This window comes from Littorina saxatilis, linkage group LG16, assembly GCF_037325665.1.
Source record: "Littorina saxatilis isolate snail1 linkage group LG16, US_GU_Lsax_2.0, whole genome shotgun sequence".
NCBI classification, from domain to species: Eukaryota; Metazoa; Mollusca; class Gastropoda; order Littorinimorpha; family Littorinidae; genus Littorina; species Littorina saxatilis.
In genome coordinates, this window is record NC_090260.1 from 43678975 (window position 1) to 43693476 (window position 14502).

The 14502-nt window shown below is 41.8% G+C and overlaps 1 protein-coding gene across 1 annotated transcript in view; it reads left to right on the forward strand.

Moving 5' to 3' along the window:
- The first annotated feature begins 5420 nt into the window (after positions 1-5420).
- Positions 5421-14502, forward strand: part of LOC138949650 (gastrula zinc finger protein XlCGF57.1-like) — a 59012-nt gene continuing 49930 nt past the window's right edge. Inside the window, exons 1-2 of the mRNA XM_070321441.1 lie at positions 5421-5529; positions 8976-9157. Coding sequence (XP_070177542.1) covers positions 9055-9157 — 103 coding nt within the window. The 5' untranslated portion in view covers positions 5421-5529; positions 8976-9054. The remainder of the gene's footprint in view (positions 5530-8975; positions 9158-14502) is intronic.

Below are 14502 nucleotides of genomic sequence, written 5' to 3' on the forward strand. Positions count from 1 at the left end.
AGCAACCAGAGAGTCAGTGGGCAGTGACAGCCTGTGAGCCAAACTCTTCCAGGCGCAAAACGTGTCGTCGTCTACAATCAGGTAATGCAGGCTCTCTGTCTTGGGTACCACTCCCTGAGTTACTGTGTAGGTCACCTCCTGATGGGGCTCTCCTCTTTCCATGGTGACGCCTGGTATGCATGCAGACCTGCACAAATAAAAAATAAATAAAATGGAACAGCCCAAATACAGAGTTGAACCTGTCTGTAACGACCACTCAAAGGTTGTTATTGGAAGGGGAAGTATAGAGAGAAAAAGCTGATGGGGTTCTCTTGTTTGCATGGGGACGCCTGGTAAACATGCAGACCTGCTTCCCCCGAAAGTGCTTAATGGCAGGGTCAAAACCCACCTGTGCAAAAAGCATGAGTAAACGTGGGAGTTTCAGCCCATGAACTTGATGAAGTGATGAACGGAAAAAAAGCAAGAAAAAAAGCTAATTCCATAACTTGCACGGATGTCGTTAAACGTCAGACATCACTCATATGAGGTCCGATAAACTGCCTCAAGTGTCTGATGCATATAGTCAGGTGTCGGTCCAAGATGTCCTATCATGTACTTCAAAGAGAGCAGACAAGAGTCCAATAACATTTTGATTGCCATCTTTTTAGATCACAGAGCTGAACACTTCAACAGTGCCATCTTTTTAGATCACAGAGCTGAACACTTCAAAAGTGCCATCTTTTTAGATCACAGAGCTGAACACTTCAACAGTGCCATCTTTTTACATCACAGAGCTCAACACTTCAACAGTGCCATCTTTTTAGATCACAGAGCTGAACACTTCAACAGTGCCAGAATTCAGCAGCTATGTAATCCGACGAGACCCTGTTGGAGACCCTTTTCTCATTTGAACAAGTGTAAACCACAAAATAACCACAAGACACAGCGACAAATCTGCAACAGAATTTTTCCAGAGCATTGGATTAAATAAGCGGTCATTCAACATTCATTTGTTAATTATGCTTATGAATTCATTGGTCAAATAGTATTTGTTCTCACATTAACCTTCGCCGGCACTCGTTATCGACTACACACGGACGCACTCGTGGGTCCGTGCGGACCCAGAAGGGTGTTTGATTGCAAATATCTCCTAAACGAGTTGGAATTCTTTAATGAGCTTTTAGAAATGCCTCAGACACCTAAAAAGCTATCATCTCCTAAAAGCTCATTAAATTTCAGTGATAATTAATTAATTATACACAGTATTTTGAACAATTAAAATACTATGGGTCTGCATGGCCCCACGAGTGCCACGGAAGGGTTAGCACAATTTTCCTTCTTTGAGAAGTATGGGTCCGCACGGACCCACGAGTGCATCGGAAGGGTAAACACGCTTTTCCTTCTTTGAGAAGTATGGGTCTGCACGGCCCCACGAGTGCCTCGGAAGGGTATACACGCTTTTCCTTCTTTGAAAAGTATGGGTCCGCACGTCCCCACGAATGCTTCCGTGTGTAGTCTAAATTTGACCATTAATTAATTAATTAATTATCACTGAAATTTAATGAGCTTTTAGGAGATGATAGCTTGTTGGGTGTCTAAGGCATTTCTAAAAGCTCATTAAAAAATTCCAACTCGTTTAAGAGATATTTGCAATCAAACACCCTTCTGGGTCCGCACGGACCCACGAGTGCCGGCGAAGGTTAACTGATGAAATCATCGAGGGAGGTAGCTCTGTTATTGGTCTTTACTACTTTAGAACCCTTATTTCATACTTATAACATAAGTATTACAGGGGTGGGACTCTCTTGTGATGAAAAAAGAGGAAATCCCTTTTTCTAGGGGAATTCGGGGGCATGTTCCCCCGAATTTTGTTTAAACGGTACATTAAAATCTGAGCAATCTGGTGCATTCTGAGACTAAAATTCAACTCGTTTGGATCGGGTAAAAAAGACATTCTCCACACTCCCCACCCCCCCCCCCCACCCCAAAAAAAACAACCCAACCAAACAAACAAACAAATTTCACACAACCATGGTTATTATTATTATGAAGTCTTATATCGCGCGCGTATCTCCAGACGTCAGGGATCTATTTATGCCGTGTCGGCGTGTGAGATGGAATTTTTTACACAATACATCACGCATTCACATCGACCAGCAGATCGCAGCCATTTCGGCGCATATCTTACTTTTCACGGCCTATTATTCCAAGTCACACGGGGAAAAATAGATTACTCCAGCGGAATTCGTAAGTTGATTGTGTCCGCGGATTTCCGCGGATTCGCGGAAAAGTCCCACCCCTGGTATTAACTAATTTATATATATACATGTATATATATATATTTAAAGGCACAGTAAGCCTCCCGTAAACCATCACAGATACTGTCAGGCTGTTACACACAGTACAAACACCTTTTCATTTAAACACTCACCGCTTGAGAAGATCCTAGGTGCCCTCCATAAAGAGCGAGCGATTTTCAAAGAATTTATTTTTGCGTAGTTTATCCTACCCCTGAGCCATCGTGAACCCGTGTGATCCAGTTTCCCTTTTTCACAATGTAGTCGTCAGTTAGTAATTTGAATGCGACTCAATGTGAGCTTATCTGCAATAGCACGTTATTATGTACCTCTGACTAGAAGAGACAGTACAAAGAGAAAGTAGAGTCACAGTTTGAATCAGGTAGCTTAGCAGACGCATGGAAAGGACTTAAAACTTTGTCAGGACAGGCCAAATCAAAATCCAGTAGCGATGGCATGCCGATGAAAGAACAGGTTGAATTTTCTGAGAAATTAAACGAGTTCTATTGTAGATTCGAGAAAGATGATTTGAAGGATGATTTAGACAGCGTGACTTCCCAGCTTAAGGTAGATATGGCAGGTGATGAGGAGGACTTTGAAATTCAAGGCAAGACTGTTGAGAAGGTTTTCAGCAAGTTGAATGTAAAGAAAGCAGTTGGTCCTGATAACATCGGTGGACGTGTTTTGAGATCATGTGCCTGTCAGTTGTCCGTTGTTTTTAGCCGTTTGTTTAGTTGGTCTCTGAAAGATTGCACTGTGCCTAGACTCTGGAAAAACTCTACGATCTGCCCTGTCCCCAAGAACAACAAGCCCAAAACCCTGAATGACTATCGCCCTGTAGCTCTCACCTCTATTGTTATGAAGTGCTTTGAACGCATTGTCCTCTTTAGACTGCTCCATCAGGTCAAGCCCCATCAGGATCCCTTCCAGTTTGCATACAAGCAGAACAGATGCACATATGACGCCACACTCACACTCTTACACAACGCATACACACACTTAGAAAAACCTGGCTCTTTTGTACGAATTCTTTTCATAGACTTCTCTTCTGCCTTCAACACTATCCAACCCTGCCTCATGGCCCGGAAACTTCTCCTCTACAGCGTGACCCCAAGGCTTATCCTGTGGATTATCAACTTTCTCGTTAACAGAACCCAGTCAGTCCGCTTTCAGACAGCTCTCTCTTCCCTTAGGTCCACCTCCATAGGCTCTCCACAGGGTACAGTTATCTCCCCTGTGTTGTTCACACTCTACACTAACGACTGCAGTGGCACTGACTCCACCCTTCTTATCAAATATTCAGATGATACAGCGCTAGAAGATCTCTCCAATAGTGACGCAACTTACTTTGCAGAAGTAGAACGTTTCAACGCCTGGTGTAAAGACAACTTTTTAGACCTTAATGTGACAAAGACCAAAGAACTTCTGATAGACTTTAGAAGAAACCATGCCCCTGTCCCTGACCTGATGATTGATGGTGTGACTGTTGAGCGTGTGACTGAATATAAGTATCTTGGCACAGTTATCGATGATAAGCTGTCCTTCAATGCAAACACCACCCTCATACACAAAAAATGTCAGTCACGCATCTACTGCCTTCAGAAACTTAGGAAGTTGAATGTGAACTCTTCTATCCTTCAAACTTTCTACCGCTCTTTCATCGAGTCTGTCATCACTTTTGGTTTTGTGTCCTGGTATGGAGGACTGAGTGTGAAGAACAGGAATGTCTTAGTGCGAATGGTGAATGTCAGTAGCAAGGTGATTGGCAGGCAGCAAGCAAGTGTGGAGTCCCTGTATGAAAAGCGTGTGGTGAGAAAGAGTAGGCGGATAGCTTCAGATAGGTCCCATGTCCTAGCCCACCTCTATGAACTCCTTCCCTCTGGCCGTAGACTTCGCACGCACAAAGCTAGGACACTCAGGCTGCAAAGCAGCTTCATCCCCAAATCCATCACCCTTAGCAACATGTAAACACATCCACATACCCGACTCAGCCCCTCTTCTGCCAGTGCAATCAGTAGTAATGTACATGTATGTATGTATTGGTTTTATGTACAACCGTATATTTCCTGCGATATATTGTATGTTATGATATTTTGCAATGATGTTTAGCCATAGTTCGTTATACGCGTAGGTGTGCGAGAATATGTAAGCGCAGTGCTTTAAAGATGTCCATGTTATATAGTGCTATATGTTTTATGTAAAATCAATGTCTTGTTTGTATTATTGTTATGTACCACCCCTGAATTTCTCTATGAGATAATAAAGTATTCTTATTCTTATTCTTATTCTATGCACGAAACAAACGGATGTGGTACTCACAAGAACTCTAGCGATCGATAGCTTTTGACTGTTCAGAGGAACTGGCGATAAACCGTCGTCTGCTACGAGAACCACGACAAATAAACAAGAAAATGAAAAATTGAATTGAATTTTCCTCTCATAAATTGTACATACGTATGTATTGTAAATAACTTTCAGAAGTTTCTCCTCACTGCCGTAATGCACAATTGATGCAATCCCGTGGCGGAAGGAAAGGGTTTTTTCTTGACTGATCGGTTTTCAAAATGACTGATTGATTATATATATATGGCTGACAAAACCCAAGTCTCGCGAAAAGCAATAGCTTGCCAAACAAACCCACCCATGTTGCTGATCCAAAAAGTAACTAATAGTAATAGCCTACACAGCAAAATAATAGTATCTGATACATTCGAAGCAATAAAAGAGCCTTTTAGTCGGTCTATGTCCGATGTCCGACGCCTTACGACATCCCTGAATACACACCTTATGAACAGCAAAGTAGTGGAACAGTCTTCGTGATTCGGTTGATAAACCAGACAAAAATAGTTCAAGTTGATGGAGTTCGCTCCCTTGGTATAAGCTCTTTACCAGAAAATCTACTAAATTGTGTGTCTTTTTACCAAGATGTCTTAAAATATATAATCGGCGTAGTTGTAGTCGGTGTTCAGTCACATCTGTAACTTTCAAAAAAGTCTGAGCCCTCAAGAAAGCGTGTGCAATTAAACATGTTCTACAAACAACAGAAATGGACACACACACTCAGGCACTGGGTCGGTTCAGTATGTGTCAATACATTATTTGTTTTGTGTCCATTCCTTTCTCATTTGGCAGTTTTGTGCAAAACGACGTTACATGGGAAACCATTGTTATGAGTGCTAGCAAAGCTAGTTTTAGCATGGTATCTGAAAAGCTTGTAAATCGAAAGATTGTAAAACTGTTTTGTTGAAGCGAGGTTGGTTTAAATGAGTATTTTGATATGCTTTAGTGTGTTAAATTCATAGCTCAGAATTCAGTGGCATTCTTTACTTATTTTTGTTACAAGCCAAAGAACATTATTTTGTCGGGGAAATTAATTGACGGATTGAGCTCCAAACTTTAGCATAATTGATTAATTTGGTTGTTTGATCGACGAAAATGACGCAAGAAAGCTTACGTTTTCAACCAAGCGACATCATATACACGACAGAGAACTTTATATATCCCCTGTCGGAATTCACGGATAATCATAATTCCGTCTTTGAGTTTGACGCATGTAAACGAAATGCATAATTTGTACACAAAGATACAGTTCATTCCGTGACATCAAAGGGATCTAAAAATGAATTGTTATACTTACAAGTGCAGGTTTTGCAAATTTTGAGGCTTAGATGCCTCTGAATTCTGAGTTATGAATTTCAGGGGTGAGTTTTCCCGCTCGCCCGCGGCGACTTCAAATCGCGTCGGGCGAGTTCGAAATTCCTCTGAAATCGGCGGGTTCAAATTTTGCTGAAGTACAAAGTCGTTAGGCAACGTAGTCAATCGGAACGGCCGGCGAACAAATATCTCTGCGGGCGATCTCAAAATCTGTCACTTCTCTACTGCCCACTCACCCCCCCCCCCCTTCCCCCACTTTGAGGACTCAGGACTACCATCAATCAATGTCAGACACATTGGCTAGACAGCTACCCCACTCCGCCTCACTTGACCGTGTCATCACCCCTCCAGTGCCACGAGCCGCTGGCGATTGCATCAGCAGTCAAAATAGTTAAACCCCCCCTCCGTCCCCCCTCTTTGCGCTATTCACTTCACCCCCTCTCTGATCTTATCCTGCGCTCACCAATCCTTCAGAGACTTTCACATGTTGTAAAACAGTTTCCTCTCAGATAAAAACTCGGTCATTGACCCCGAGTAAGAAGGTCAGTGTCTCGACAGGCAGCTAGCTGTGTTCAGATTGCAAGTAATGGTCATTGACCCAGGTCTCAAGGCCAACCAGCTTTTACAATGCATCTGCCTTTGATCTGACCGCCCATCCAGAGCAAACATATTCCCCCTTGCCCTCTGTATTTTTCCTTTGATGTGCCTGCTATGTACCACTGATCCAGTTTCTGGGAAATGTATATAATTATGTCATTGACTGCAGGGATACTCATTGAGACCGTTTTCCCAAATATGTTAACACCAGCTTTGCTGACCAACTTAGTACAAGTAGTGACAGTACTACTGCTGTCAATTATTTCCCTTCAACTAAGGAAGTAAAAAAAAACCCACCCAGATCCACTATATGTGATAAAGAAGAAAAGACAGACCTTCAACAATAGGACAAGGGATGCAACTCTGCTGAATCAAAAGCATAAAGATCACCTGTGAACAATTCTAGGATCAGGAAATCTGAACATCTGTTTGTTTTCATTAGGAAATAGAAATGAAATGTAATGCTTTTGATTATTTATGACTTAAGCTGTGGTAAATTTGGCTGGTATGCAACTTTTACAGTAATATTAATAACACAGACATAAAGAAAAAGAAACAAAACAAGAAAGCAACTTAGAAAATGTTTTGTTTGTAGTCAGCTTTTTATACTTGGTTTTATACAACAAAAAACATAATTTAAATTAAAAAAAAATGCTGATTTACTCTTTTGTAGTGTGTGTTTATGTGGTAAGTAAAGTTCCATAGTAAATTACTTTGTAAATTGTGTGGTAGGGGTACATAAAGGGGGTAACTTTTAGTGAGGTTTAGTGTGTGATTGTGTGACAGGGTGTGAATGTGGTTTTGATTTCTTGTTTCTTTGTGGCGGCTTTTATTTTAAATTCTTTATTAAAACAAGGTTAATTATCATTATATTAAAACATAGCATTTTAGTCATCAAGTTTTCTGTGTGTTTGTGGTAGTTATTAGTAGTGCAAATCCACATGTATGCATTATAAGTATGAATGTACGTCTTTTGTGTATGTGGTTAGCAAGCGACGAGCCGCTGGGGCGGTTGTAAGAAATCCCGGCAAGTTGGGGGCCGGTTGGGATTTGGGGGGGCCGGTTCAATTTTTGACTTACCGGCCCCCCTGGCCGGTAGCAAAAAAAGTTAAGGTACACCCCTGGAATTTAACACACTAAAGTTCAAGATTACCGCTAATTGCTATTGCATTGTGGGATGTTGACTTGTCTTGTGTGTTTTGGAAAATATGATGTAGCTCTAAGTGTTCCAAAGTGGTGTCGAAAACGCCAGAGTGTATACAGGACTCTGACCCTTGTATACTACTATACGCTCCAAGTGCGTATAGTCGGTGCAAAACAATTAAAAAACCTGATGCTCCACGGACTTTAATTATAATATAATGTAGATTTCATTCTCTGAGTGTACATCAAAGACCAGACAACCACATCAACATGCAGATTGTCATTCCGGCGACGCCATTCATTGTCGATTCATTGTATACATATCAAAGTACGCTTGGGACATGCACAAACAAAACACAAACAGTAACTAACACACACACAAACTGTTGTTGCACGGCAGTTTGGAACACACTTTGTGACTCAGAAGTGGAAGTATACTATGTAAATGTACATTATTTGCCAACCCTCGACACTCCAAAAAAGAGATAGCGAAAGTCAATACATCATATTGGTTTTTCATTGGCTACTTCCTAATGATGACCGGTACAGTTGGCCTAGTGGTAAGGCGTCCGCCCCGTGATCGGGAGGTCGTGGGTTCGAACCCCGGCCGGGTCATACCTAAGACTTTAAAATTGGCAATCTAGTGGCTGCTCCGCCTGGCGTCTGGCATTATGGGGTTAGTGCTAGGACTGGTTGGTCCGGTGTCAGAATAATGTGACTGGGTGAGACATGAAGCCTGTGCTGCGACTTCTGTCTTGTGTGTGGCGCACGTTATATGTCAAAAGCAGCACCGCCCTGATATGGCCCTTCGTGGTCGGCTGGGCGTTAAGCAAACAAACAAACAAACAAACTTCCTAATGACTAGTTAGGGGGCATTTCATTGACAAAAGAGTTGTAACAAAGCTTTTCGTTGTCGGAGTGTATACAGACCTAGCAATCCTGTAAACACTCGGAGTGCGTATAGCTTTTGCCTTATTTCACCTGTTTATCGCTAATTTCTGCATACAATGATTACTTTGCATATAGTGATTACTGAGGGGCGCGTGCCATGTTTGTAGTTTGTGTATACAAGAAACTTTTGAAAGACAAACTTGTTCGATTTTTTTCCCTTGAAAAATTGAAATTGGCTGTTCAGATGTTCGTGTGCTATTTTGGTGGTTGTGATGTGGTGTGGGAAGAATTACCATAACGACCAGCTGCCATGGATTTTTATTTTACTGCAAGTGCAAGCAGAATAACCATTGCACCATTTGATCCTCGTTTTCTTCAAATACATGTACCACATTTTTTGTTCCTTTTCTACAGTAACGCTGTGAACAGTGGGGAACCATCAAGGCCTTCATTAGTGACCAGACAGGTACATGCAGAAGCTTCTCACTGCAGCATGGAGGAAGGAGACACAGCAATTCTGTCTGACATCAAGATAGAGATTGATGTTGCAGAAGAGACACTGCAGTACTGGCACATGACGGAACCACAGCCATACGGTAAGGTTAACCAAACCTATTTAACACTAAAACAACAAATGCAACATCCTCAGTCTACAACCTGCTGAAGCAATGTGCCTTGCTGAAGACTGCTAGCTTTAATTGTTAAAGTGACATTTGTTAGGTGTGTTACTGTTACTTTAGTTTTAACAAAACCTATGTAAAGATAATTTTGTCTTTTGAAGAAAAAGCAGAGAGAGATAAAATAAATAAATTTAAACCAGGTTGACACTGCAGGATAAGCTTGTAGACAAAATAGTTTATGGTAAGTGAAGCTTTGTATACAGCACATCACTAAGAAAAAGAAAAATGCCTTTGTTCGCAGCTCATTTTAACTGTAACAACGATAAGGCAGTTTATGTTGAAACATACGATCGACTGAATAGGCCAATAATTCCCCTGCCATATTCAGCAAACATTGCTTTTGTAAGACGTAGTGGCTATACAGTACAACAGATTGCTTTTATAAGACGTAGTGGCTTACAGTACAACAGATTGCTTTTATAAGACGTAGTGGCTATACAGTACAGTGAAAACTGTCAAATACGGTCACTGGACTTAGCGGACACTCGCAGAATACGGACAGTCAGTCTCGGCACGGACTGCTTTACACTGTAAAACACCTGTACGTTACGGCCACCTCGGCATTACGGACGCGGACACGTATTTTGGGTCCATAATAAGTGTGTGCGGCCAGATCAAAGGCATTGTGATAGCTGGGTGGCCTTGTTAAAAGACACGACCTTCTTCCCAGGGGTCAATGACCCAGTTTTTGCCATGAGAGGTGGTTCCCCTGTCATATCTGAGAGAGGAAACACTTCCTGCATGGGGGTCAGTGACCGGTCAGTGACCGAGTTTAACAGAGTGGAAATCTGTGTGTGCGGCCAGATCAAAGGCAGGGCAGTACCTAGTAGCTGAAACATGCATTATCACAAGTTTTTAAACTCAGGCATGGTACTGAAGGAATGGCAGTTTCAGCTGAAATAAAGCCGGGGGTCCAGGGGGCCGCTCAGGCGACTTTTTACTAATTCAAATGTGTTCAGTGCCCTCTCCTTGAAGCTGAGAGGGATATAAGTGAAAGATAACAAGGCTTGAGTAAGAAAAAATAATAATCTCAAGTCAATCAGCAGATTTTTTTTTTCATTTTTTTTCAGATTTTCGTTTTTGAGAGTACCATGCCTGAAACTTGTTTTACAACAGTCAATATTAAATGTTTCTCTATTTAATCTAAACAGCTTCTGTTTTTCTTATAAATGTACATGTACATGTGCAGTACTCTCTCTCTCTCTCTCTCAACTTGACTTTGTCGCGTTTACTTGCACCTGTCTAATAAGGACACCTGCAGAATAAGGACACTTTTGTTTGGTCCCAAGGGTGTCCTTATTTGACAGGTTTTACTGTACAACAGATTGCTTTTATAAGACGTAGTGGCTATACAGTACAACAGATTGCAAATATAAGACGTAATGGCTATGCAGTAGAACAGATTGCTTTTATAAGACGTAGTGGCTATACAGTAGAACAGATTGCTTTTATAAGACGTAGTGGCTATACAGTACAACAGATTGCTTTTATAAGACGTAGTGGCTATACAGTACAACAGATTGCTAATGTAAGACGTAGTGGCTATACAGTAGAACAGATTGCTTTTATAAGACGTAGTGGCTATACAGTACAACAGATTGCTTTTATAAGACGTAGTGGCTAAACAGTACAACAGATTGCTTTTATAAGACGTAGTGGCTATACAGTACAACACATTGCTTTTATAAGACGTAGTGGCTATACAGTAGAACAGATTGCTAATATAACTTATTAGACGTAGTAGCTATACAGTACAACAGATTGCTTTTATAAGATGTAGTGGATATACAGTACAACAGATTGCTTTTATAAGACATAGTGGCTATACAGTACAACAGATTGCTAATATAAGACGTAGTGGCTATACAGTAGAACAGATTGCTTTTATAAGATGTAGTGGCTATACAGTAGAACAGATTGCTTTCATAAGACGTAGTGGCTATACAGTACAACAGATTGCTTTTATAAGACGTAGTGGCTATACAGTACGACAGATTGCTAATGTAAGATGTAGTGGCTATACAGTAGAACAGATTGCTATTATAAGACGTAGTGGCTATACAGTACAACAGATTGCTTTTATAAGACGTAGTGGCTATACAATACAACAGATTGCTTTTATAAGACGTAGTGGCTATACAGTACAACAGATTGCTTTTATAAGACGTAGTGGCTATACAGTACAACAGATTGCTTTTATAAGACGTAGTGGCTATACAGTACAACAGATTGCTTTTATAAGACGTAGTGGCTATACAGTACAACAGATTGCTTTTATAAGACGTAGTGGCTATACAGTACAACAGATTGCTTTTATAAGACGTAGTGGCTATACAGTACAACAGATTGCTAATACAGTAGAACCCCTCTCTAGCGACCTTGAAAATGTTGACAAAAATCGGTCCTTATGGAGGGGGGTCCTTACAGAGGGAGGGGGCGGGGCCACAAAGAAAGTCACCTCAGATTTTCTTAAAAAAAGAAAACAGAGAAGTTTGAGTTGCTGACGACCGTTTCCTCAAGCAAACTGCTTCGATTTCATGTTTGACATTGTCGATGGTGTCCACCAGTTCTGGTGCATGTTTCAATGCAAAAAGAGTTAGTTTCTGAGCAAGCATTTCTTTACAGCAGTCCCTTCAATGATGAAGGCCCTCCGAGAAAGAGAGTGAAAAATCGGCCACCGTTCTCAGCATCGCGTATCTGTGTGTAACCTCTTTCATTGAAAAGATACTCTTGTTTCCCTGCAGCCTTGACCAGTGAGTCGGTTACCTAATCTGTGAACCCTTCAGTTGTGTTGCTTTGTCAAAAGTTAGACACAGTCAACTAGTTTTGCTCTGAGTGAACAGTGCAGCTGGCCTCAATTAGCCGGTGACACCTCTCTGGCCACAGCACCAAACAGTACATGGCTGGGGGGAGAGAGAGAGAGAGAGAGAGGGAGGGGGGGGTAGCTGGCTAAACTCAGTGGGGTGTCCGGTGTCACTGAAGTCAGCAGGAAGAGCATTGGAGAGAAATAGAGAGGTGTACTCTTCCAAACATCAGTTGTCAGCGCTTTGGGTAGTCAGTGAGGGAGAGTGACAGCGGTTTGTCCGACTGAAGAGTGAAAAGTCACTGCCACAAGATCGGCATGCAGTCAATAAAGCCAGACAAGAAGAATGATTATGACATGCGGCTCTATCTGCTGGTTTTTTATTCAAACTGGTTTTCAACGCTTATTCTCACAAAGCATCTGCACACCTGCCTCTGCCTCTGTGCTGTGTTTGTGTGGCTGCTTTTGTATGATGTCAGTGCATGGTGAGTGCGTTCACTGCCTTGTCACCACTTCCCCACCTTTTTCAGAATGTTTTCTTGGAGTTGGATAATTCTTTGAATTTGCGATTTTCCAACATCAAGACTTTTTGCAATCGCGATGGCAGTTTCTCCCTGTTTGTGTCTGTTCACAACATTCACTCGATTCTCGAGAGTTAAATATTTTCTTTTCTTTGTAGACGCCATGTCGATCTCCACTGCTCTTCTGTCCAAAGACTGTCTATTCTGACTGAATTGAACGGTGTGTGTTGGTCACGTGAGTTTGTTTTCTCGATGATTGGTTTGTGATGTTTACTCAGCCCACCCAACCATCACACCTCTCAGCGGTTAATTAGTGCCTTTGCTTACGCAAGATGGTTATAACTGGTTATAACCGGTTTGTCAGTGATGCGTTACGCTGACTGAGTCTTGGTTTTGTCTGACAAAGTCGTTACACAAGCTGTTAGGTCGGTCCTTAGACGTTAGAGCGGGGTGGTCGCTACACTGGTGACAACTATATAAGGAAACACATCGGTTAAAAAAAAAAGGGTCGTTGTGGCGGGGTAGTCCTTAGAGAGGGGGGTCGTTGTGAGGGGTTCTACTGTATAAGACGTAGTGGCTATACAGTACAACAGATTGCTAATGTAAGACGTAGTGGCTATACAGTAGAACAGATTGCTTTTATAAGACGTAGTGGCTATACAGTACAACAGATTGCTTTTATAAGACGTAGTGGCTATACAGTAGAACTGATTGCTTTTATAAGACGTAGTGGCTATACAGTACAACAGATTGCGTTTATAAGACTTCCCCCGCTGGTTAGGGGGTGTCCCATATTGGGACGAGAAAGAATTTACCTGATGCTACCCAGCATGTCGTAAGAGGCGACTAACGGTTCTGTTTCTCCTTTTACCTTTGTTAAGTGTTTCTTGTATAGAATATAGTCAATGTTTGTAAGGATTTTAGTCAAGCAGTATGTAAGAAATGTTAAGTCCTTTGTACTGAAAACTTGCATTCTCCCAGTAAGGTCATATATTGTACTACGTTGCAAGCCCCTGGAGCAATTTTTTTTATTAGTGCTTATGTGAACAAGAAACAATTAACAAGTGGCTCTATCCCATCTCCCCCCTTTCCCCTATCCCATCTCCCCCCTTTCCCCGTCGCGATATAACCTTGAATCAAATAAAGAAAAAAGGAATGGAATACAAAGGTTACGTTCTGTCTTCGAGTAGGGGACACTAGCCCAATTCAACCAGAGCTAATCCTGATTTCAATAACGTTAAACAGCAAAGAGTAAAATTCCCTTTCCCCTGGATAGGATGCCGTCTCTATCGCAAGGTAAACCCCAAGCATGCAGCTGGTACCTATTTATACACCAAACCGTAATACAGTAAAACCTGCATCCAGCGGACCCTTATTTCGGCGGACACCTTAGCATAACGGACAATTCAAGTGAGGACGGATGTATTTTACTCTCAAAAACACCTTAAAAGAGCGAACACCTCAAAGGCGCGGACGCGGACACCCTTTTTTGGTCCCGATTGGGATTGTTACTTGTCAACAACGGACAAACCCTTGAAGCAGACGCTGGTCCGCCATATTGGTTCTGCAAATACAATCTCGCTGGCGATGTGAACGCGCGAGAAGCTTATTTTGTAAGCCAATGACAGCACTTGAAAGAAGTTGATTTTTGTATGGTGCACGCTCATTGGTCGATGCCGTGAACTCACAAACATTTCGGGTTTCTACTTTCTGTACTGTGATGCATCTTCAACTCATCCTTCGTCTTCGTCTCATCATGCCAAAACGACAAATTTTGACTTTAGAAGAGAGAGTCAATGTCATAAAGACCGTTCGAAAAGTTGCTGATGAGCTGAATTGCGGAAAAACTCAAATTTCCAACATAAAAGCTGATCGAACACAAATTCTCAGTCAGTGGGACTCCGGTGCCAGATCGACGGCAAAATGTGTTAAGAGAA